General features: G+C 37.7%; 1 protein-coding gene across 5 annotated transcripts in view; it reads right to left on the bottom strand.

Moving 5' to 3' along the window:
• The window catches only part of MSR1 (macrophage scavenger receptor 1), a 66,470-nt gene that overhangs the window by 7,049 nt on the left and 32,929 nt on the right, over window positions 1-26,492 (bottom strand). For 4 of the 5 annotated variants that reach the window (XM_045515448.2, XM_010953251.3, XM_010953252.3 and 1 more), the window contains exons 7-9: window positions 23,939-24,019; window positions 20,730-20,783; window positions 5,649-5,837 (exon numbers count right to left, since the gene is read on the bottom strand). In XM_045515448.2, the coding sequence (XP_045371404.1) occupies window positions 5,649-5,837; window positions 20,730-20,783; window positions 23,939-24,019 (324 nt within the window). Of the gene's footprint in view, window positions 1-5,648; window positions 5,838-17,467; window positions 18,545-20,729; window positions 20,784-23,938; window positions 24,020-26,492 lie in introns of those variants that run through there. The other variant, XM_045515449.2, reaches the window with a different exon arrangement.

Genomic DNA, 26,492 nt, shown 5'->3' with positions numbered 1-26,492 from the left:
TCTTTAATCTTTTCTTCAGTAACCAAAAAAAAAAAAAAAAAAGAGGAAATCATACTTTCAACGTTAGTGAGATACATAGTGACACGATGAGATTTGAGATCAGCTGCTGAATCAGTAAGTGGGGAAGCAAAAGTCACTAATGGTTAAAAGTCTCTGAATGAAATTTAAATCCAGTCTTGGCTGGGTGACATGCATTTATATCACTTTTAAGACTTCTAGTTGGGAAGTGCTTTGTCAACAGCTTCTTCCTTGAGAAAAACGTTGTTGTTGTTGTTGTTATTATTATTGGATCAAAGTAAAAAATGAAATGAGAATCAGAACAGAGAATGAGTGAACTTACAGTTCTGGGTCTAGTTTTGTGGTTCTGGAGAAGTTACTTATTTTCCTTGTTTTATCATATATGCTGAACAGAGGGGTGGGGCTGAAATAGCTCTAAGATCTTATTTATCTTTAGAATTTATGATTCTAAGATCCTGAAGAAGCAAGCTCTTTAGAAATGAAGTTCTTAAGGACAAAGAACTTGGAGGGACATTCTGTCTAGTGCAGAGACAAGTTAAGAAATGAGTGCTGACCCCTCCCCCACAACCACTGCAGTAGCTCTGTAAATTTGGGCAAGTTTTTTGACAGTTCTATCACTTTACTTAGTTTCTCTATGACAACTGGGGCTATAAAATCTATTTCTCACAGGTGCTGTGAGCACTACATGAGAGCACGTAGTAAACACTTGATAAACAATATTATTCTGTACTTTCATTGCCTCATTTATTGTCTTTGTTACCAACAAGTAACAAAACGAATGTTAAGAACCTTCTAAATTCTGTATCAGATTCCAACATATAATATCCAACATATAAACATATAAACATCTACATTTTAAAACTTTCAGTGTGCAGGGAGCAGTATGTAAGAACTAGAGTTCTGACCTACTGATACATTTTATTTATCTTTTGAGATTGTCTTTACTCCCAATCACTACCAGACAGTTCAGAAGTACAGTTATATTTTTGATTTTCTTCAGTTGATTCTTGTAATTTTAAAAATTCCACTCAGAAAATTGATTATGGGATGCAAAAGCGGTAATGAATAAAAAAAGATGGCATTTAGGCTTAGAATTTTCTTGTGTTTCTGCTTTGAAGTTTGCAGCTTCAGCCTCAACTCCTCTACATTTAGGAGAAGATGAGATAGCTTATCCAGATCCAGCTCTCACTTCCTGCCTCAGCCTACAGGCTCATACTCGCCTAGAACAAATTTCTAGAGTGCCACCAAAGTCTGATAGAGCTCATCCAAGTTTGCTATAGGGAGACCACTAGGACGAGGGACTGGAAAGTCTGCACAGGGAGAGAGGAGACTCACTGTCCCCTCCCTGTTACATGCAGTGGCAGGCACCAGAGCCTGCTCAGTGCTTCCTTAATGTAACCTTTTTGTCTACTCAGAAAAAAAGAATGTTCCACTTTATGCAAAAGGTGCATCCGCATGAAAGAACTTATTTAAAGGAATGTGCTTTAAGCTTTATTCCTATAAATCATTTTGCTTGCAGCTGTAAAACTAATTGTTCTTAAAGCTAATAAGGATTATCTCTGGTGAGCCAGGTTTACTATTTTAAAGCCAGAAAGGAAAAAAAATAAAAATAAAAAGGAAGGGGAGAAACTGTGTTCAGAAAATTGTATTCTTTCTTTAATGGGAGAATTATACAAAAGAGATAAATTTAAACTTTTTTCTTCTTGTTTCAATTTTGATAATAATGTACAATATAGTATGAATCTGATTCTCCTTGCTTTCCTAAGAGAATGATACATATTAAAACTCTAACTCACCTTTCTCCTCCTCTCCCCTCTACTCCTCTGCTCATACTGCTAAATTTCCTTTCCTGTCTTGGTTCTGCATTCAAGACTGCTTTTTCTTTTCCTCCTAAGTAAACTGTAAATTTAAGGTGGAGGACTAGAAAATGGAGGAGGAGTTTAAACAGCTTTACATAAAAAGGCTGTTTGCCATGTCTAATCCAAAATCAGCTTACGAGGTAAGCCTGCTTCTTACAATACAACGTACAAGGAACCAGATCATGAAATTTATTTCTTGGATTCTTTTTCTCCAGAGCAAATCACCTCAGTTCTGTTCCTTCTCCCAGCTCATCTTGCTTTATTATTTAAAAATTCTCATAATCATTCTTCAATTGTTTGGAACTGAACTCTACCCAGAGAGCTGAAACAAGAGCAGGGCCTGCGAGGAGTTGAGTGGGGAGCATGGGAGAGTTGTTACAAAAGATGCTTCTTAAATCACACCTCTGTACAGGGAAAGCCACGTTCAACCTTACCATCCTTGGAACATTGCTAATGCCACTATACAACATCACACTAACCTGACTTTTCTACCTTTCAAAGAGGTGGCAAATAAATGTGTCTTCACACAGTTGGCGGTGTCACCCCCAGTGATCTCTGCCCCTGTGGAGCAGGACCCTGGGTCAGGCTTTGTGTTGGCACTTCCTATACGCCAGCTTATTTAAGAGTCCAAATAAATCTGCTGGGTTTGTGTTATTCCCATTTTATTGGAAAGGAAACTGAAAGTCTGAGATGTCACTATTAGAACTAAGGTTTCACCTCGTATCTCATTAGCATATAAAACTTTCAGTCTTTCCAAGTTACTTTAGTAGGCACTTGAAAATGTGAGTGGAAAACCAAAATTCTGATTTCCCTTGTTGTTTTATCATAATAAAACTATAGTATAATGGATGGAATTATCAGCTACCATAAATACACTGAAAACAGACACTCATCTTAGACAAGTAGTCAGTCATCTGAAGAAAACGTCGGAGGATTGTCTCCAGATAGTCAAATAAATAATTTCACATGAGACTAAACTCTATTGCTTCATATTTAAATAATGAGCTTTTTTTTTTTTTCTTTTTTTGGCCACTATTTCAGAATATTTCTTTTCGTCCTTTCTTATCTGTGCTTTAGACTAGAAATCCCTAGCGGTATAAGCAAGAATGAATAAAAGCCATGGGGAAAAGACTATTTCACTTGTGAGACCAGGCCTTCAAGCGAATGGCATCTTAAGACAATGGTCTCGAACTGTGGGTTTACCATCTAGGTTTGGAACCTCAGTGGAGAAACAGCACTGAAGTCCATGGCAAGTTTTCACACTCAGAAAAGGCACAGAGCCAGGGTACAATATCTTACTCACTTTCCTACCACGGATTGTATTTTGCCAAGTCGTATTCGTTTCCCTGGAACTAAGGTACGTCTATTATTGCTGCTGTTCTGAATTTGGTTTCCTCTTTGTCATAGATTAAAAGTTTACTTTAAGATATAAGAGCTTAGAAAGCTAGACTCCTGGGCTTGTTTCTTAAAGATATAAACATGAATGCAGAGTTGTTAATTCCTTGGATAATTTAAGCTATAAAATAACTCATCTTGTGAGGGGAGGGGATAGCTCAGTGGTAGAGCATGTGCTTAGCATGCACGAGGTCCTGGGTTCAATCCCCAGTACTGCCATGAAATAAATAAATAAATCATACATAAATAAATAAATACAGAATTATCTCTCCCCACCCCGAAAAAGAAAAAAAAAAAAAAAAAACTCATGTTGATGAAAGGTATTTTAGTATATTTTTCTCTTTTTGGATCGTACTATTCAGCTAGTCCATGTTTATTCGATCGTCTGGACAACCGGCAAACTATATTTCAAAGGCACATCCTAAAAATTTAAATCATCTGCCCACCATTATTTCTAAAACCGAAGCATTTTTTAGCCATCTACCAGGGGAGTAAGGCACCGTGCGTCAGAACTGTACACCTTCTATAAGGACTGCAGCTGTCCATGTCGTGGGTGCTAACAGTGATCTGAGATGTTTGGTACAATTACATATTTAAAATAAATGGCCTTTCATACTATGGATCTGTCCCCACACACCACTGCGGAAACTCAGATTCACAGGTTAGTCTTGATAAACAGTTAACTGATTCATTTGATTCTCCAGTGACTAAGAATTGGGGATTTTTTTCTTTTTCCCTTCTCTGGGAAAAAAAAAAATCTACCTTATTGATATTGAAAACATTTCACTTTAGGAAGTAAATTTTACAGTGTGTTGTATCTGCACTGTCTGAAATCTGAAAGTGTAGTAGAAATGGAAAATTTGAAAATTCCAATGATCTATCTGGTGGTGGCAGATTACAGATGTTTTCCATTTCATTTGTTTCTTCTATTCAAACTTTTAAGGCACAAATTAAAAACTGGTGCCCAGGGGCTGAAACTGGGTGCAGAAACTTTCAACATCACCATACTCTTTTGTCTTGTGACTGCCCTCTTCATAAAATTAAATTACCTTTCTGGCTTCTAAAAACTGGGTCCCTGCTTAAGTTAATCTCTTAAATCTGATACAATTAATTCATTTAGGTAAAGGAGTAAAGAAAATAATTGTGACCTGTTACTCATTCTATTTATGTGTTTAGCACATGCCTGACACATGGTTATTACTCAATAAATTGTAGCATAATAATACTTAATAATATCTTTTATGAATTTAAGAAGTCTGGCTTATCTTGTTTAGTCTTCGGATATAATTTGACACACTCTACTATTTTATCATTATACCTGATTATCTGGCAATGCTATTTTATCTCTATAATTTTGCACACAATTTCCTATTGCCCACAGCTATCTAGAAGAGTAACATAAAATTGAGATGGTTAAATCTTTTTTTGGTCCACATCAACTTTAGTGACACCAATTATTTACCGGATATAGCCAGTAGAATAAATAGATAGGAAAGACTGACTCTGAAATTCTAGTTTACATATATATGGCTACTTTCTTCTAACCTGTCATTCAGAATTGAAGCATATGTGTAATTATATGTAAAACCTATTATTAGGTGCCAGTTTAGAGGAAAAAAAGGAGGTGGTAAACATACCATGGGTGAACATTCAAATATTTTACCTCTTGAGGATTTTCTTCCTAGCTCTTTCAATACATTCTGAGAACAGATAACTGAGTCATCCAGAAGAAAATACACAAAATACATGCTGCGAAAAAATTATACACTTCAACCTCGAACAGAGAGGGAAATAACATTTCTCTTCCCTTCTTTCCCATCATGCTCCTTCAAGGAGAAGGCGTGATTAGTAGGGACAGAGAGCCCACGTAATTGCTTCTTTCCCTTTCAAAGCTCTTCACTGTCCTTTCAGAACACAGGTGCTCCATCATGGACTAAGGATACACCTCATTCCTGTGGGACATGACTGGGAGACAGGTGCAGAAGCAGGCAGCCTCCTCTCCAGTTCCACAGAAGAGAGGATGAGAGAGGACATGGGATTGCCCAGATGCCCACAAGACTCGGGTATGTCAACCAAGTTTCCCAGGAAGTCATCCCTTGTCACCAATTCCCTATTTCTCTTGTTCTACCTTTACCAATCACTTTGCCTTATTTTCCTCTGCGTTACATTCTCCAACTAACAGACTGACTCTAAATGTTCAAACATTAAAGGTTGCCTAAGAGCATATGTCTTTTGATTTTTAAATATCCCTCTTTTCAGTTCTACTTTCTAGTAAAGGCCTTTAAAGAAATCCTATATCCTATCCTGTATATTCCTGTCTCTACTTGACTGTATATATTGGAGAATGATGCCTACATTTCATTAAAAAAAAATTACCTTGTCCAAAATGAGCATCCTTATGCACATTCTGAACACCTTGGTATCCCAAACTCCTACAGATGACCTGTCCAACACGCAATTCCCAGCGGTCGTCACAAATGGTACCCCACTGGCCATCATGGAAAATTTCCACTCTGCCTTCATGAGGGCCACTACCACCAACGAGTCGAACTGTCTTAGATAATGCTGCAACAGAAACAAAGAGAGGTTAATTATATCTATCTATATAATTAGTTGCATATATATATCTTTATGATGCTTTTTGTTTAAAAACAAGCATTTTAGCACATTTTCCCCATTAAGTTCAACTATTCGAATAAATATTAAACTTTCTAGCACCACCTATTGGTAAAGAGTTTAACTGCAAACATTGCATTGGTCAAATCTGAAGAGTAAAATCTATTCTTTCTGTTTTGACATTAATATAGGTAATATCTATGAGAACACTTCAATGATTACGTACCAGTGACTTTAAAATTTAACAGCTACAAGTCTGTTATCATTACAGAGATTTTTCATACTATTTTAAAAAAATGTAACAAAGTGATTGTTTTCTTGACACACTAACACAAAAACTGACACACTAACACAAAAACTGACACACTATATCACTATGTCCAGTGATATAGGTTAGAGAGAATGTATTTCATTGTATTCTAAACACAAAAATAGATGAACAAACATCCTATCCTTTACCAAGAAAAACAAGGTAACTATAGTGACAACATTAATTTAGAAATAGCAAGGATATTCCTTGCAATAAGGCCCCTGGATTTTGCCCCAAAGTGTTTTTCTTGTTTTGAAAAAGGTTTAATAAAGTAGAAATCAGACAATTTTTGTGTATTTTGAGAAATCACTAGAGCAGTAAACTCTGGGAAGATGTATAACATGTCCACAATACTAAAAGTTCTGCAATTGCCTAAGTAATCAACATTGCCATATATACAGGAAACCTTTATAAAACCTTGAACATATGCAGCCATGAACATAAATATGAAATGGCTCTTTCCCATTTTTAAAATCAACATATACATTTTGAACCTAAGGACAGATAAATAAAGCCTGTTGTGAGTATTACAAAAAAATTTCACTTTGAGATAGAAAATTTCTTTCAACAGCCTGTACCATTCTAGACTGAGTGGGTTAAACATTCCTTTCTCACAGTCTGGAAGCTGGAAAGTTCAAGAGCAAGGTGCTGGCATCAGGTGGTGTTGATGCTGTTGGTCCAGGGACCACACTCTAAGAATCACTATCCCAGAAGATGACGTTATATGCCATATTTAAGAGAGAAGGCATGTTACATGAGAAACAGCTGCTGATGCTTGCATGCAACACTTTGGCTTCATTTATTTCAAGGAGAATGGCTTGCAGATTTCTTCCAGATCCCCTGTGCCTGTGGGATTTTGAGGGAGACTGAATCCCTCTATTTGAATCCTTTAGGGCCAAATATGTTTGGGCATGCCTGTACTTACCTGTCACCTAAATATTTTCACTTATAAATCAGCTATTGATAGCTGACCACACTTTGCTGATCCTTGACCATCTCTGAACTAAGAGTGGAATGAGGCAGGTCAACAGACTCCAATGTCAGCATCACATTCAACTACTCTGTTTCGGTGATGGAGAAAAGTTCATTTTTTCAGCCTTAATCATAGCATTTTCTCTACAAGACTGCAGATTACAATTTCCTCCGAGTTTAGCCAACTCATCCTTACGTGAATGGAAATAATGCCAATGGTTTCTCTGGCATCAAGCTAATATATTTAGTCAGGCAGATTTTTTTTTTTTCCATTGGGGTATTTTTGTCTTTTTACTTAAAGATTTCAGAAGAGAATAATTTTTATGTATTTTTTTTTCTGCATTGCTGTCTCAATTCTCCTCTTAACTTTATTGAGGTAGACTTTTTCCAGATTCACATCAAGTAACCACAGATAAACCCTGACTATATGCCCACTGAATGATTCTCTGTATTAGTTATTACTTTGTAATTGGCTAAAAACGGAAACACAAATCAGAACGGAAAAGATGCTGTATGTCAAAGACCACAGGTTTCCTTGTAGGTCGCAGGGAAGAGACTGTAGTTAGGCGTCCAGAGCAACTGAGCCAAGGCTCGAAATTGCCCAGGATTCTCTTCCCAACTTTTATCCAAGAATCTCTCTTTAAGTTGCTTCATTCTTATCTTTGGTTGCGAGCTGGGTATCTCTGTTTTCCAGTCCTCTGGACAGAACATGTCTGATAACAACACTTAAACCTACATTTTACAGTCTCTTCCTTAATGACAGTTCTAAAATATTTGGGCCAGATGCTTGAGCCAAAGACAGTGTCAGTTGCATCAAATAGCATTAATGGTGGGTGGATGGGGGGGGCACATTTCCTTGTTGAAGGTGAGGTTTTGTGTTTGTTTTTTTTGAAGTCTTTGTCTTTGAGCAAAGACAGTAAGTCCAGTTCATAAAAGACATTTTAATAATCTTGGTGTATTTATAAATATTGATTATATGTTTAGCTTGTGTTCTTTTTCATTAATCTGATGGTAGGGTATAACTGAAATTAAAAATCCAAGAGTCAGGTAATCTGGACTTTAGTTCTACCTCTGACACTGTCTGACCTTCTTTAAAACATCCAACAACTCTAGGACCAAATTTTCCAACTGTTAAAAAGACAAAATGATACCTGCTTCACTTAAATGCTTCTAAACACAACTTCTTTGTACCAGGTATTTTATTTTTGGTTCCAGGAATTATTTGAGTAAAGCAGGTATCCTGTCCTCAAGTTTCAAGTATTTTTGAGGTTATTATGAAGGTTAGAGAAATAGTTCATTCTTTAAAATGAAGTACAAATGTAAAGTTTTTACATTTACAATGTAAAAGGTTTACATTTTGTGGTGGAAGCATTAGGAGAAATATATTATCTCGACATTAATACCTTACTTATTAATTTTTTTTTTACTACTTCCCTATTTAATGCTTGTCTTTCTTAAACAGATGTTCTTAACCAAGGAGGATAAACTTTTGTAGACAGACAAAACCTACCGTAGGGGTTCAGATGTGAGTGTATTTGACTTCTGTTATTTCCAAACGTGATAAATCTTGAAGAGATGACCAGTAATGAGCAAAGGATAGCCCATAAGCCCATCCCAGCTTGCTGTCTATTTTGTAAATAATAGTGGAATGCAGCCATACTCATTAGTTTAAATACTGTCTGGGGCTGCTTTCAGGAGGTGACAAAGGCAGAGCTGAACAGCATGACAGACCTTCTGCATGCAAACCAGCAATATTTCCTAGCTGGTCCTTTACAGAAAAACTTGCTAACCCCGGGAATAACTGAAAACACAAGAGTAGATTGACAAAGGATTTCAGTAGGGAAAATCTTGCTAGAACAAATAAGGTTGTGATTAATCTCTAACTTCTCCAGTTTAACCCTTTGAAAACCTCTCCTCTACTTGCTCCCTTTACTCCAGTTGTATCACTACTCACATTTCCCATATAAGCCTTGCTCTCCTTGGTTCCTGGGGCATCGGACTGGAATGCTCCCTCCAGCCTCTGCACCTTCCCCTCCCCCCACTTCCATTTCTTCACCCTCCAGATTTGGCCCCGTAACCCTCCTCAAGCTAGCACAGCACTGCTGACCTACAAAGCAACGTGAACTAGGGGACTTTCTCCCCTAGACTGGGATCCTCACAGTGATCTTTTCAATACCTGACCAACTGTCACTTGATGAAGAGTTATGGTATGAATGAAGGGACAAATGGATTTTGAGCTCTTTGGGATATGGAAACTGGACTACTTGAGTGGATTAAATTGGCAAATGCTGAAAATAGCAAACACTAAATAAAAGAAACAGAATTTAGTGCTTCATCAGCCTCTAGAGAGAATTTAGTTCCTATGTGTAAAAGCAGTAAAGGAAATTCTGAAGGAAAGGTTGATTTAACTGAGATAAACCTGAGTCCTATTATGGGACAAAAAGACACTGTTGTCTCCTGAGAGACCCCCGAGGTGGAAGGGTCTGGTGGGAGGGTCTGATCAGAAGCCTCGCCTATTCCAAAGCCTGATTTTGTAGGTTTAGAGGCTTTATCATTTAGTGGCAGACTAATGTTAAACAGAATCTTGGGACTAAATGTCAATTCAATTTACAACCAGAAATGTAATTGCCTCAAAACCAGGAATATTTTTAACTACTTGACAAGGCCATTTTCTCTCTGTGGGCAATCAGCACAAGAAGTCAGATCACCACCAGTGAATTACTCCTTTAATTAATTTATTAATTTACAACGAGACATAGCAGTGAGATTTCGCCTCTGGGACTGGCCAAGGCTCTTTGGTTAATACATTTTTCTTTACATATGTTAATATGTTCCCTCGGGTCAGGTGATTTGACATCTCTTTGCTCTGATTCATTGTAGTTTAACTTTTGAAAGGCAATCTTACTATTCTTATTTTCTGGGTTGGGAGGGAACAGTAGAAGACTGATAATTTCTGTATCTTTTAAAAAGTCTGTATGTAAAATAAAAACAATATTATTAAATATTCATTATACAAATAGCTCATTCAGATTTCTATGACCTTAAGATATCCAACAAAAAATTAAAGAGCAGATAATTTACAAAAGAAGGTTTTCTAACCTAATCTGAGAAAATAACTTCAAATATAGTGAAAGTTAACAAGTTCAGTGGTTATTATTGTTTTGTTTATTGAAGGCTTATTTTTAAAGGAGGGAGTAAAATAAAGATACTAAATATCTCAGGATAGAGGAATAGCCGAACTAATTACAGTACATACCTTAGATTTAGAGGCATTCAACATAACTATCGAAAAATCATTTAGAAAATGGAAGATGATAATATAGTATTAAGTGGCTATATTAAGATTAATATTTTAATTATACAAAAAATTTGATATATAAAAAGACTGGAAGTATCCAGTCATATTGACAGTAATACACTTATTTTGTATATGGGACAGAACCCGAATACACAATCTTTTTCTTATTTTCTGTCATTATGCTATTTTTAAAACTAAGATTAATTTAATTAAAATAAGTGGTGGCCAGATAATCACTAACATCCCTACTGTTGTAAAGGGTTTATGACTAAAATAAAGCTGAAATTCATAAAACCGAGTGAAAGAACAAGTTCAGAGTGAGAGATTTAGCACATACATAAAATTACACACAAAACCGTTTATTGTTTATGCATACGTACATATGTAGTAAATGCATAGAACCATGAATGGAAAGAAACATGTAAACTCCCTGATAAAAGCAAGGAAGGCAGAACAGCCTAAATGTCCATCAACAGATGACTGGATAAAGATGTGGTATATTTATACAATGGAATACTATTCAGCCATAAAAACCAACAACTTAACGCCATTTGCAGCAACACGGATGGACCTGGAGAATGTCATTCTAAGTGAAGTAAGCCAGAAAGAGAAAGAAAAATACCATATGAGATCGCTTATATGTGGAATCTAAAAAGAAAAAAAAAAAAAAAGAAAAAAACATAAATACAAAATAGAAACAGACTCACAGACATAGAATACAAACTTACGGTTGCCAAGGGGGCAGAAGGTAGGAAGGGACAGACTGGGATTTCAAAATGTAGAATATATAAACAAGATTATACTGTATAGCACAGGGAAATAGATACAAGATCTTGTGGTAGCTCACAGCGAAAAAAAAGTGTGACAATGAATATATGTATGTTCATGTATAACTGAAAAATTGTGCTCTACACTGGAATTTGACAAAACATTGTAAAATGACTAAAACTCAAAAAAATGTTAAAAGAAAAAAAAGCAATGTAGGCAGGGTTAAGTGCAGCTTCAAAATCAGTTTACATATTTCCTAAAAAACATATACATATAATCAACGTGGTAAAATGACAGCATCTCTCAAATCCAGGTGATGTGTAATAACTATTTATTAGCTGTTTGTTGTAAATGTTCTTCCTTATTTTCTTTATATTTGAAGTATATTATAAAGAAAACATGTTCCCAGGGATGCTGATGGGGCCACACACAAGTCCTAAATAAGTTATAAAAATGCATACACAAATCTTTCCTTAAAAGTTAGGAAATACTACACAGCTACTAACCCCAATTAGACAAAATTCTAACTTGAAGAGAGAGTCGGGGAAGATGTGAACTCTTGAAGCTTTTTGGCTTGTATCCATCACTGCTACTGGAGCAGAAGTAAAGAACTGAGGTTAAAATGACTTTTGAGGATGTAGTTACTTCATGCCAATTATTATCATATTGTTTACCTCATGATCAGGTTTTTTTTAGTATTATTTATTAGAATTAGGATTTACAGTTAATTATTACTCTACGGTGATTATTATGTTTGAGCTCCAAATGTAACAAAAAAATTTAAAAAAAAAATCCTGGTTCCAAGTTGACCTGAAAGTTCTTGCAATATGGCAAATATCCTCTAGAAAGCAAAGTGATTTTTCATGTAAGATAATTAACTTAATGAGGTATTTAGTTATAAAAGGCACCACCTGTATCAGATGTTTGGCAAAACAGGTTGAATTTCTTGGAAAAATAATGTAACAGATTTTTGAATCTTACTGTGGAAGTCAAAGGAGACAAGTATTTTGGATCCCAAGATAGAGTAAAGTGGAGAAACTAGAGGGAGAAGATGTCAGTGGCGAGGGGAGAGGCTGAGGAGAGTGGCCGGTGAGGAAAATCTGGAGTCTAAGCCAGCTGGGAATTTCAGCGCAGCGAAGTCTAAGGTTTAACTTTAAGTTGTAGACTCTTCTGCTTAGATTTTCCTGTTTTACGTGAATCTTCAGTAAAACTCTATTAGATCCCCAGGTGGAGCTAGGGACCTTTCCTAAGTGAAGGGAGAGAAGTGGGGCTCATTGTTGGAACGAGTCACGTAGGGGGAAAGCCACAGCCAAACATGCCGAGGCAGGCTAGTTTCCGAGGGCTACTACAATAAATGGTCACGTATTGTGCAGCTTAAAACAACAGAAATTTATTCTCTTACAGTTCTGGAGGCCAGAAGCCTGAAATCAAGATGGTAGCAGGACCATGTTTTCTTTGAAGGTTGTAGGGAGAAATTCTTCCTCACCTTTTCTTAGCTTCTAGTGGCTCCTGGCAAGCCTTAGTGTTCTTCAACTTGTAACTGCATCACTCTGACCTCTGCTGTGTCTCCACATGGCCTTCACCATTTCTCTGTGCCACCTCCTCTTATTAAGATGCCAATCATTAGCAATAGGGCCCACCTGAATCCAACATGACCTCGTCTTAGCCTAACTACACCTGCAAAGACCCTGCTTCCAAATGAGGGCACATTCTGAGGCTTCAGGTGAACATGAATTTCTAGAAACCCTATGAAACCTACTATCTCAGTGGTGGCAGGGATCTGAATGAGGAGACATGGAGGAATATAATTTTTCTGTATTTTCATCAAACTACTTTAGACAGGAGGCACTGGAATTGCCTTGGAACATGAGACTGGTTGGTGCTCAATTTTATTTCAATATTAAAGAACTGATGCCCAATATTTAAGGATGCAGAATAGCTGGGTGGGAGATATTTGGTTACATTGGAAATGAGTGATTTAGCAGAGGTCAATCACGATGACACTGAACACCCATGGTTCAGTGGCTCAATAACTAAAACAGAGACTGAGAGTTTGTGGCGTCAAAATAAACTGTACTAAACTCAGATGATACTGAGTAAACATAACTTAATTATCAGTAAGAGTAAATTAGTTCCACGTATGAAAATTCAAAAGTAGCAGAAGGCTATATGTCCTATATTTAATTTCTCAGTTTGTAAACTGAATCATCAGATAGGACTTTAAAATAATCTTGCTAAAATAAGTGACAAATATTTAAGATGAAGGAAGAACTTGGTATTTATAAAGAATCCCTCGCTGGTTGTACAGATTCCCACAGGGATGGGTAAGAGTAAGTGTATGGGGGGAAAGGTGGGGGTGTGCTTGGCATGCACGAGGTCGTGGGTTCAATCCCCAGGACCTCCATTAAATACATAAAAAAATAAACCTAATTACTTCCCCCTCTCTCCCCCAAACCTGAAAAGACGACTGGGACAAGAAAAGCAGAGCACAGTTGTGAGTGTAAGTTTAAGTTCTCTTCTGAGTGTCATGAGCCACCAATTCTACCACTGGATTTTTAAATTGCCAATTAAATAAAAATGTCTGCATTTCACAGAGCACATTGTTTTCTCCAAGGGACACAGTTCCTATATTGAGATATTTATTATCATTCAGAGAAATCTTGTTATTATTTAGTATTTCACTTCTAAGGGAGTCTTAGTTTCCAGAGTTACTTAGGAGAATGTTTAAAAAATGAATAAAGGGGTATTTCATTTACCTATCTATAGTGTATTTAAATTTTTGCTCTTCATTTAAAACCCCAGGGCATCCAAATAATCAAGTTACTCATTAAGATCTGGAACAGAGCTACTTTAGAAACTTCACATTATATAAGAGCATAAATTACATTACCATTCTTTCTAATTTCTGAAAATGGAGGCCTTAGCCCAGACCTCATAAGAGCCCTCTTGTCTCCCTTTAAGAGGGGCTGTGACATTGATAAGTGATTTAAGCTCTTTGAGCCTTCATCCGCCCATTTATAAAATAAACATGGTAACATCTACCTGCTAGGATTGAGCTTTCAAATATGACAGTATGTGAAAAAATGTATTTTAAACTGTAAAGTACTACATAAATGGTAGTAACAGAACTATTAATCATCTTTTATTTTGAAAGTTATTCTGGGAACCTGTGAAATCATAGACTGTAGAGGATTTGAGCTGTGGATCTTGTAAAGAAAAATGTCCCAAATTTGGCCAACTAAACTTGAATCTGTCCAGTTATTGGCAGGGCCGACAACTCAGTCCAGAGTCTCTGACTTTGAAGAGAAAACAATTTTCCAAAATCACTCAGTGTTTGTACCTTGAACTGGACTGGAAGGTGGACTGAAAGATAACATGCATTCTCCTCGGAAAGAGGTGTGTTGGATCTCTCTACTCCGCCTGAATTCTGGCACACAGGTGGATGAATTTCAAATTTTACTGGTGCAAAAGACCTGGCTGGAACTGTGTTGATTTTTTTCCCTTCTCATTAGCTCTGGTGAGAGTCAGGCTGCCAAGTCAGCTGGGACAAATCCTCAACAGGACAAGCGTTCACCACTGGATTCATTAATGATTTAAATCTCGATTTCAATTTATAAGACATATGTGTTACACACACTATTGAGGAACACATTTATTGTGTTAATGGAACGCTATGCGTTTTTAGCAACAACTTGTGGAACCGTATAGAGTTTGAAACACCACCTGACTGCCACGGATGAGTACCATTTGTCTAGGTTAGCTTGAGCCACCACTGTTCAGGGACACGCTGCTCTGCTGAAGCACAGCTGGGGCCACTGAGTAAAGTCCAGAGAGGAGGCAAAGAAGACACACAAGGAAAGAAGAGGGACATCAGAGCAGCCATAATATATTGAAAAATAATTAAAATCGAGCCAGTTCCTGAAATTAAAATAGCATATTAAGAGGTCGTTCCTTCCCCTGATGCACTCTTAGTATGGTAATGGAAGCTTTGGGAACATTCCAGAAAGACTGTGTCTGAGTTAATGTAGCAGGAGGAGAGACTGGATGCAATTGCTGGAGTGGACTTGAAGGAAGAAACAAGCAAATGAAGATTAATCAAGAATGCTTTTATGGAATTTGACCTCATGGAGTTCCTACTATAACACCTATTATCTCCTGAAGGTCTTCAAATGACTTGGCCCATTCCAGAAAACCAAACTGCTCATTACAGATCTCTTTGTCTCTCTTCCTTCTTTCTCTCTCCACACCCTCCGTATGACATATTTGTGGTATCTATATATAAAAATATACAAAACTAGTGCAGGAGCGTGGGATGGAGCCACCGTTACAAACAGGGACTTCACATCAATCCACCCGGCTTTGTGTTTCTGTTCTGCCACGTGGTGGTGAGCTTCAGCTTCTCATCTATAAAATGGGAGTGATAACAGGACCTACCTCCAAGGCTCCTCTGAGGTTCAGACGAGATCATGCATGAAAGCCCGTGGTGCAGAGCAAACGTTCTCTAAATGTTCATTATTCTAGGTATTTTGTGGTTGGAGAAGCATTTACTTTGGTCAGCTGAATGCTTCGAGAAAGACCATGAATTCATTTAAGATTGTGCTGAGTCCTCAATAGTAACTGAATGAAAGACAAAGGGAGACTTCATATCATGGTATGAGTTTCAAGATGAGACATTTGCTAAAAAATTCACAACCCAGCTATAGTCTTATTGGGCCAAAAATACAGCAGAAAACACTAACAAAGGACACAGCAGAAATTGGTACATTTAGGACAGAGCTTCACACAAAATTCAATTGTGTGGCAGGAAATCTTCTGGGCTGTACACTTCCAAGTTAGGGTGAGACATAGCAGACAAATTGGCGAGGAGCATTAAGAGTTTGGTGCAGACTTGTTTTCTTTTTATTATACATTATTAAATTTGGTATAATTTGGGCATTTGAACTGGGCATTAAGCATCTACTTTTGTCTAAGGAAGACCTTCTCCCTTCATTTGGAAAGTTTGGGTTAGTATTTCACACACTTACGCATCTCTTTGCATTCTGGGGTGCCCAGGTAACTTGTGAACTGAATTCTCTGGAACTGTCTCCCAAAATCTCTGGGATCCCAAAATCTGTCTCCCAAATTCTCTGGAACTGTCTCCCATCCTGGGCCAACGAGGATCAAGCTCTGCTGGAAGAGGGTTCCCAGGTGCTACCTGTCCCTCAGTGCAGAATGGGGTAGGAAGTCCTGTCAATCAAACCATGTACAAGGAGATCCAACTAATTTCCAGATGTTTGCATTAACAGGCTAGTCAGCCTGGCCGGTCTGCTAATATTGAGGACTGATTCCTCTCTGCCCCTTCATTCCTGGAGACTGGTGTCAGCAGGCACAGACCCAGGGTACAATTGACAACTCTTAATATGTTTCAGCCCTTCTTGGAACTTTCTCTTCATCAGTGTCTTGGGCTCAGGCTTTGTTCCTCAGAGCCTGGAATTCCTGTTTTATCAGCCTGACATTTTGTTCTGATCTCTGTTGACAGCTTCCGGTCTCTGGCATACACTCTGTTTAGTCGCTCCTTTTATTTATAACTTAGGCTCTTTTGCTTGGCTCAGATAAACTCATTGATTTGTGATCCAGTCACATTTGTGTTGCTTTATCGAATGGATAATCTTATCTGACTCTCCAGCATCTCTCTTTTGGTCCATGGCATTTCTTTGGCTTCTTGCATTCTCATTCTGCTCTCACTTCTGTTCTGATTACAGATGGAAAATGTCTGCATTATACCAGCGAGGGAGAATGGTTTCAGTTCAGAGAGATCACTGTGAACCACACCTCACATATTGAAACCACTTTGTGATTTTCCAGACCAGCTGCATACACACAGTATCTTATGTGACCCTCACAACACAGACATTATTTACATGGGAGGAAACGCAAGTGGGGAGACACACTTAGGGACACTACTTAGAACAATACTGGAAACTCAATGCTGTGAACCCTGGGGGCTACATGTTAGACCGGGAAAGAAAGGACGGTTGTGAAAGTTCAAACTGCTGATGAATAGATTTCAAAACTAACATGGAATCCCTGGTTTTTCCTTTTTTGGTTTGCCTTTTCTTACTTTTTCTCCTTTCTCATTTTCAGCCCTTTCTTCACCTACACAAAACATCTCCAGTTCTACTGAAATATTTCTTTTTCTCCAGGACCTATACTGGATCTTTAAAGAATAAAATACAAAGAGTTGTGTGGGGGTTTTGTTTGTTTGTTTTGACAGTTTTTATTTATTTACACAACCAGCATACTTAGAAACTTTTTTTTCACATGTGCTTTTTTACCTAGGATATTGAACAAAGCAATGTGGCGAAAAGAGCTTTTCAGAATAAAAAAAAAATTTCAGAATTATTATTTATGATCAAAACATTCTTGCTTGAAATGGCCAGGTAACTTAAGGAAACAAGCTTTGGGTGTTTTTTTTTTTTTTTTGGCTCAAATGTGTTGAATGAACGGCCCCAACTCCGGTTCACCTCACTCTGAAACTTGAACAAAATATGCTGTAATTTGGAGAATAAGAATATAAGAAGGTAAACTAAGCCAATCAAAGTCAGTTTACCTTCTTAAAATTCTAAGGAATTTTAAAATCTTGATCTCTGAACACTAGTGGAGCCCTGTCCTTCCCCCAACACAGCTCTGCTATTGTCTAATTGCTTGTTTCCATGTCTATGTCTTGTGGGGACAATTATCTCCCTAAGACCAGAGACAAGAGCTATCTTATTAGCTGTTAAGTCCAGCTCTAGGAGGTACACAATAAACGTATACTGAATGAACAAATGGATTCTTGTGTGGCATCCCTATCTCTGGTTGAGACCAGTGTTTCTGAGTACAAAGAACCCACGTATAATCAGTAGCCATGAGATTTCTCCTAGAACGCAACGGGTTAGGTTGGGTTCAGGAGACACTAGCTGAGTGGGCAGCAGAGGCTCCTGCATGGGTAGGAGCAGCCAGCCAGTCAGAACACGGGAGGAGTCCTGGCAAGGGGATGGTATTGACGGGGGGGGGGAGGGGTGGTAAGAGAGTGGGGAGAAGTCTGAGCGGGGAAGCAGAGGCCCAAAGAGCGCCAAGGACCAGGCGAGGAAGCCATACAGAAACCAGGCACCACATGGGAGCCAAGGTTGTTTGGAGGAGCCACAAAGGGATCTTGGAGTCAGTTGTGCTGATGACTTGTCCAGAGATGAAGGGCCTTTTAATGAGATGGTAGCACATGGTGTCCCGCCCAACTCACCTGATCTTAAAAGGGGCCTGCCCTATTATGATCAGGGAGTTATTCTGGTCCTGACACATATATAAAAAGAGGAAATCAATGGTTATTTTCATTACATAAATCACACCTGAAAAATATTAAAAAGATGTGTAGCAAAATAATTCGATATAAATTTTCATATAACAGAATTCACTGAAGATGTGGGGAATCAGGCACTATCATACAGAATACCTTGGTACCACCTTTTTGGAGCCATTTGCAAGAATCCTTCAAATTGTAAAATGCATGTCACCTCTGAACTATTGATTCTACTAACAGCAAATTCTCTATTAAAAACATTCTCCCCAAATCATGTACGAGAATGCTGAATGTGGCACTGTTTCTTAGAGCCAAACCAAAGTGAACAAAAAGCATCAAGTGTTCATGACTAGGGGACTGAATGTTCTATTATGGAAATCATGGTAGAGCTGTATAATGGAACAGTGAGTAGCCACTGAGAGAACAGAGGAAGAGCCGTATATACTGAAGTGGCAGGTGACTGGTAAATTAAGGCGAAAACAGAACATACTGATTCTTTGTCTTTCTGAAACATCATGGAATGATACACTCTCAGTGGAATCTGGAGGCTTTAGACACTTATACAGAGAAATCTCTCTCATAATGCTTTCTCAAAGAAAGCAAGCACATATACTTCAAAACAGCCATGAAAATACCTGTAACTGAGAATGTTTCTGAACATAATTTTTTAAAAATGTACAAAGCATCTGATAACCTCAGGGAACAAGACAGCATGGATGTCGGATTAACAGTCTGCAAAATAAAAGCATCCCATGCTTGACCAGAGTCAAGGTTAAGAAGCTCAGAGCAAGTCTCAGGAAAAGGAGACAAGGAGATAAAGAAGCACCAAAGATGAAGATAAAGGCAGAGATAAACATGCAGATAGGGAAGAGTGTTGCCCTGAAGCTCAAATGAAGATAAAGGGAGTGACAAGGAGAAAGGAGAGAAACAGAATAAAAAGTTAACAGCAGACAAAACGGATCACTTTAAAGAGTAAATGGACCCAAAGGAGAAAGAGGAGGGAGACTTCCTGTTGTTTCTATTATCTTAACTATAACAACACGATAGTCATGGAATAACACCAAAGCACTCTGGGGAAAGAATCATGGAAATCGTCCTGGGTTACACCACACACTAACGGTTGGTGTTCACAATGGTTACCCGAAGTTGCCTAACTGTGGAATCCACCTGCACTTGAGATTAAAATAATTATTTTTCCTAAGATAGAGAAACTGATACTGTATTTCTTAGACAATCATTACACCTGAAAACTGCTAGATTTGGGGGTCTACCAAAGGATTTGCCAAAATCTGTCTAAAACAGACTCTTGATGGGTAAACAGGATTATCACTGTGTCCGTGTATCAGCCAGTCCCACAGACAGACAGACAGACAGACAGACAGACAGACAGACACACACACACACACACACACACACACACACACACACACACAGCTCCTACTGGAATATGGAGGAAGAACACTTGTTTTCTGAGAAATCAAGTGCAGACTCCTCATTGCTTTTCATAATCTTTTCATTATGTCGGGTAGATTCAGCCTAGACACACGACTACTGACTTAACGGCATTATGACTATAGAAGATATCGCATCTAGTATTTCATTTTTAAAGGTCCAATTTACAGATTTCCTACACTGGAACATGAGGTCAGCATTCCATCCACAGAGATCCCTGCTGTGAAATCTATTCTGTTGCTGTTTTGAAAGTCTGGGATATCAAATACTACTTCTCAAGTTTTTATTAAAACAGAAACAAAATGAAAAAAAAAAAAAACCCAGCTGTCAGAGAATGAGTCTGCTAGGGTTCTGAGAACGTCCAAATTCCTGTATATGACTCTTCAGCTACCTCAGTTAGTAGGCAAGGAGGCTGTAATTGTTTTTATTCATAAGCTTAATTTTCCTTCAGCAGATTGAAATTGGCTTGAAAATGGAACAATTTTCTACGTGAATTTTTAGAAAGGTATGCTCATCATAAAAACTAAATACAAATGGGTAATGAGATTTAGAGTCGCTTAATTTAATCTACTTGCTTTGCTCCAATCGGCACCGTTTATTTGTAGGAAACTGGCTGACTTCTAGAGACGCTCTGTGGATTAACATCGAAGGTCTCAACAGACCACCATGACCACAGGCTTGTTGATTCCCAAGGCACACACGACAAACAAGAAAGTCTAGACTTACTTAGCGTGCTTCTACTCCCTTTTTCCCCCTTCTGGCCTTTCTGTCCAGGATTTCCTTAGAAAAAAAAAAAAAAGGAAACAAATTCTTTTTAATTAAGGCAATTCACAACGCTGGTCTTAAATGAAGACAGTGTCACAAGGTCATCTAGATATCGAGGTGGAACAAAGTACAGATATGCAAACACAGTGCTGCTGAGGAGGACGAGGAGGAGGATGATAGCTATCCATTTTAGAAGCCCTATTATGAACTTGGCATTTTCTGGGTCGGTCCTTTATATATGTATTCTCTTAAATTACGTACCAGGGCATTAAATTTTCCATTTTCCAAAAGAGGCAAAACTGAGGCGTAAGCAGTTTGAGGCTTATTCAGGCTCCTTTTCCCTCTCCTTCTTTGACTGTGCCTTCCCCACCTCTCCCAGGAAGCCTGGTGTCTCCCGTCTTACCCCAAAACTCACTTTTCTCTCCCCATTACAATTTGTCTGTTGCGTTTCCTGTTTCTGGACTGGGCTGTGAAGGGGTTTCTGGGAGAGCTGAGATCCGGACTCCCGCACTCCTGGGGGGAGCTAGGAAGGTCTGACTGGTGTCTAAACCTCTAGGTAGTTACTTCTGGCTTCGAGAAACCCCCTTCACATACTTAGAAGTGTGGTAGAGATGCTGCTTTATGTAGGGTCAAGTAAGCTTCAGATAAGTGTGGAAACATTGCTACGACCCTGCCCTTTGCTAGCGGGTCGCTGTTTTACCCACAGTCCCGTTCGTAAAGGTGTGTCTGGAGGATCACCGCTTACTCCCAACAAGAGAGTTCAATGGTGACAGTTTCATCTCACGAGAGGGGTGCTGTTCTTGCTTCTTGATCTCTCTTCCACCAGTCCTCAGACACCTGCCATGCAAGTGATCACCTTCTTGGAATAAATGTTACGCTGTGCTCTAATTACCTGTCTCTTCTGTGGTTTATTCCTTCCCTCTTCCCTGACCACCCTGAGAGAAAGGCTGTGGGTTATGTATATAGATGGTTGTGAGAAACAGGCCGTTTCAATATTCCTAAAATTTCTGCCACCTGTCTCCTTTTTGTGTAGGCTTTCTTGAAAGACAAATTAGTAACTGACTTACTCGTAGCTCGTAGTGATTCACATCTGTAAAGTTAACCTTTATATTTAGTGTAAATAGGAAGTTACAAATAGACTGCACTAGAAAGACTCCCAGCAAAACCTTACCATGATTTTGCCAGAAATAACGAATGACAATCTATTTGAGACAGGCTAATGTACCACTTTAACTTTAAACTTAGAACACAGATAAAAGATGTTTTCTTTCTCACTTCACAGAATTATTTTGAACTACCTTGGATTCTGTAAGTAGCTTTGTGATTTTTGCCCAATTCAAAGTTTTTAAATACATGTATCTGTTGAACACAAATTGCCCATATAGGAAATTTCTGAGTGATACAGATAATTTCCAACAAATTAACAAATGCTTCTTTCCCATGTTGCTAAAAAGAGCTGATTAGTTTAAAGCTACATGGTTTTAGAGATGACTGGTACATAAATATGCCGTTCAATTCAGGTAATCAGATCTCTGGTGGAGACTACTGTAGGTTGTTTACTTATGGTTAGTTGATTTTTTTCCCCAAGCCTGACTGCCATTGACACAGTCTGACACTGATACTGTCAGAAATAACTTATGTTAACCTGTTAGAATTGCTAACATCCAAACCACTGACCACACCAAATGCTGGTGAAGATGTGGAGCATTAAGAATTTTCACTTGTTTCTGGTAGGAGTGCAAAATGGTACATTTACTTTGGAAGACAGTTTGACAATTTCTAACAGAGCTAAATATAAGGTTAGTTATCATGCAATCCAGCAATCATACTTCTAGGTGAACTCATGTCCACACAAAAATGTGCCTCCACACAAAAATGTGCCCGTGAATGCTTATACCATCTTTCACTGATTGCCAAGGCTTGTAAGCAACCAAGGTATCTCTCAACAGGTGAGTAGATAAATAAATTGTGGTACAACCAAATATTAGAATGTACTGAGCATTGAAAATAAATGAACTATCATGCCACAAAAAGATACAGAGAAACTTTAATGTACATTGCTAAACGGGATAAGCCAGTCTGAAAAAATTACATATAGTATGATTCCAAATAGATGACATTCTGGAAAGGGCAAAACTGTGGAGACAGCACAAAAATCACTGGTTATCATGGGGTTGGTAGGGAGGAGTGTGGTGATGAGTAGGGGGAACACAGGGGATCTTTAGGGCTGTGAAACTATTCTAAATGGTACACTAGCAGTGGATTCACGTCACCATACATTTGTAAAAACCCATACAATGTAAAACACGGAGCATGAACCCTAATACAGACTGTGGGCCTTAGTTAATAATAATGTATCAACATTGGGTCATCAATTCTAACAAATGCACCTCACTACTGCAAGATGCTAAAAATAGGGAAAACTCTATGTGGGTAGGTGGTACTTGGGAAATCTCTGCATTTTCTGGGCAATTTTTCTATAAACCTAACAGTACTCTAAAAAACAAAATCTGTTACAAAAAAGAAGAAAAAAGAAATAAAACCCTCAATGATAAGGCTTCTATTCTCTTGGTCATAATTGACTTTGAAGTTAGGAAACAACACACCTACTCCCTTTTAAATTTCTGTGCAAAATTCACAATTCAAGCTTAGGCTACTGGCGTAAGAAGCAGAAATAATATCGTCATTATGCAAATTTTAAAAGCCCCAAACAATGTTGATTGTTAAGTACTAATATACCATAGCAGGCAGTTCATCTTGCAAAGGATAGAATTTCAGGTCTACCTGTATTTTGCTAACTTAACAGGGTTGGGTCTGTTTTGGTTAAAGGGGTGTTAATACTTTGGTTCTTTGTTTTTCTTTGTTGTCTTTCCACTCTCTCTATTCTAAGATAGATGCCATTCTTCATGGTGATTTATGGTGGTCTGGAGTTGACAGATCCTCTGTTGTGGTTTTATATTAAGCTATTTTCTTTTGGGACATAGAAACTTTCCTCTGGTGGACAGAAATCCATTTCAAAATGTTTCAGGTGACAAAATGAACTGCATGTGAGTGCCACTACTCGTACTATGATGACCATTGTTTTTGTTACCTGAGAAGTTGAAAGGAATAGCTATGAGGTGGTATTTATTTGATATATTCTATAAAGAAAATACACACGATCATAATACCTGGTCTTCCCGGTGTTCCTGAGAATCCTCGACTTCCAGGAAAGCCAATCGATCCTCGATCACCTTTGAGACCTGGAGGACCTACGTACATGGTTAATGAAGGAAAAAAAAAAAAAAAACAGTGGTAACAATTCATTTTTCATAGAGATTTGAGAGTATAATGAAACAATCATTAGTGAATATGAAAGAGGTGTATCTCCAAATGGAGAAATAATATCTGTCTTTAAATTTCATGTGCACCATTAATAGACAGTACCAACAAGTAGAAACATTAGTGCATTCCATACATTGCAGATATTCAATACCTAACAAATTGTTATTACAAATAAAAAACACATGAGTCCAAAAAAAAAATCTTAAGAGTCTTAACCAGCAGGCTTATGCAGTCTAATCAGGAATCTTCAAATGGCAGAATTTTGCTGTAGCTGAAATAATAACTTTGAAATGTATAAGCTGAAAACTGAATTCTTAAATATTTGTCCCAGAAAAAGCACAAGTCAAGAAATGAGAAGTACTGAAGAAAATTTGTTAAAAAAAAAACTGAAGTCCTGGTTTTGGAATGTTACTCTACCTCTCATGGACTTATTTTTACATATTCCACTGTAACTCCAAACCATAATGTAACCATACGTATATGTGTGTGTGTGTATAGTACACAAAGATTCACTTATGGATATATATATATAAACCCAGAGTTTTACATGCTTAAATAAGAAGAGTCATTTCTTTTTAACCCCAAATCACTATGGTGACTAATGAAAATGCATATAAAAGCAACTGTTGTCTTCCTATGGGATAAAATATTTCATTCTGGAGTTCAGCAGTTTCGAATAAACTACTGTAAAGATCTCATTTTAGGTGTTATTATCCGTTTACAGAGATCCTATTAATCCAACCTTCAGTTAACTCCTTGGGAAGCACATCTTTTCCCAATGTCTGTCTTTCAACATATTGCCATTGGTTCACCAGGTTCAGAAGGCAGGGCTTACACATATTTAATTCATTAAAAAAATCTTTCCTTGAGGTTCGTTCATATAGATCCCTAAAACTGAGCTAACTGTTCTCCAAGAAGTGTGCAGTTTAAGAAGTATATTATTCTAAATAGTTAAGAAATATTACTCAACAGGTATTAACACTTTGATTCTAACAGAAATTAAGCAGATATCCAAAGCAATACAGTGACAAATTATGTTTAGAAGTATTAGTAAAGTCAGGCCATCTCAACTTAATTAAATTACTCAATATATACTACTTTGTATATATAGTGACATATTGTGTGTGTGTGTGTATATCTATATAATGTACATACACATGTACATATAAAATATATTGATATATGACTTTGTAGTATATATTGGCTGGACTTCACAACATACAGCCTAAAAACAAGGTCTAATATAAGTTCTCAAAACAGGCTGATAGATTAATAGTTACACCTTTCTTCAATATCCAAGCCAGGCAGTCAGACCTTTGTACTTGCAGTATTAAGATGCGTCACACAAATTTACAAATAAAAACACTGACTCTAAATTTTCTCTGTCTTTTTTAATCTTAGAACATTCCCCACTCTTTTTAGAGTACCACTCATTGGTGACTCCCATCTTTACCACTTTTTTTTCCCATTAACGCAACAATAACAGGTTGAGCACACATATTGTGTCAGTCCATGCACATCCCTGGGGTAACAAATGTTCTTATCCAAACAGATTTTTCCAATGTAGAGACAGGTGGTAATAAAGTTAATGAAAAAATAATTTTGGAGATGATAAATTTTTGAAAAAATGGAGAAATGTTATATAGAATGCGTGTAGATCTGCTTTATTGAAGGGGACCAGAAAGAACCTCTCCAGTGATGGCTCAATGACTACATTACAGCGACTCCCAGAATACAGCTTATTCAACTAGGATTTATACTACATTTTTCAATGGGCGAACAAATTACTCTATAAATGAAGAACTTTCATAGAAACCACTCGATCATTAGACTTCTATTTGAGGGGAAGTTTAAGCAGACTCTACATGGCCTGTAGAATTATATGACTTGTTTGTTTAACAGGTTTGAAAATGTAACCCCTAAATATAAGCCTAGCACGACTGAATTTTACTCCAAGAGGTCAGATTCTCTGAAACTTTGAGGAGACAGTTAGCTAATTTCCTACAAAAATCAGCAGCAAGGGGAAGGTCTGGCACCTGCTTCTAACTCAAAGGCAACATAAGTACATTTGACACAGAAACTTAGCCATGGAATGTTAGTTTTAAGGGATCTTACATATCACACCATCCAAATCTGTCACTTTCTTGAGGCAGGAATAGCAGATCAGAGAAATCCAACTCTCTCTCTCTCGCTCTCTCTATACATACACACACACACACACACACATTCATGGCTCGTCTGATTATTATCCATATATCCTGGGCTCCCAGCTCTCCCTTTCAGCTTCTTTTTCTGCTCTAGTAGACTGGTTAAGAGCATGCATTTTTGCAATCATGCCCCTCTGAGTTCAAATACTGTCCCTCCTGCTTACCAGCTGCTGATTGATCTTGGGCAAGTCAT

This window comes from Camelus bactrianus, chromosome 26 (assembly GCF_048773025.1).
Source record: "Camelus bactrianus isolate YW-2024 breed Bactrian camel chromosome 26, ASM4877302v1, whole genome shotgun sequence".
Taxonomy (NCBI): domain Eukaryota; kingdom Metazoa; phylum Chordata; class Mammalia; order Artiodactyla; family Camelidae; genus Camelus; species Camelus bactrianus.
The sequence above is the reverse complement of the archived record's forward strand: the minus strand, read 5'-3'. Positions and strand labels throughout refer to the sequence as shown.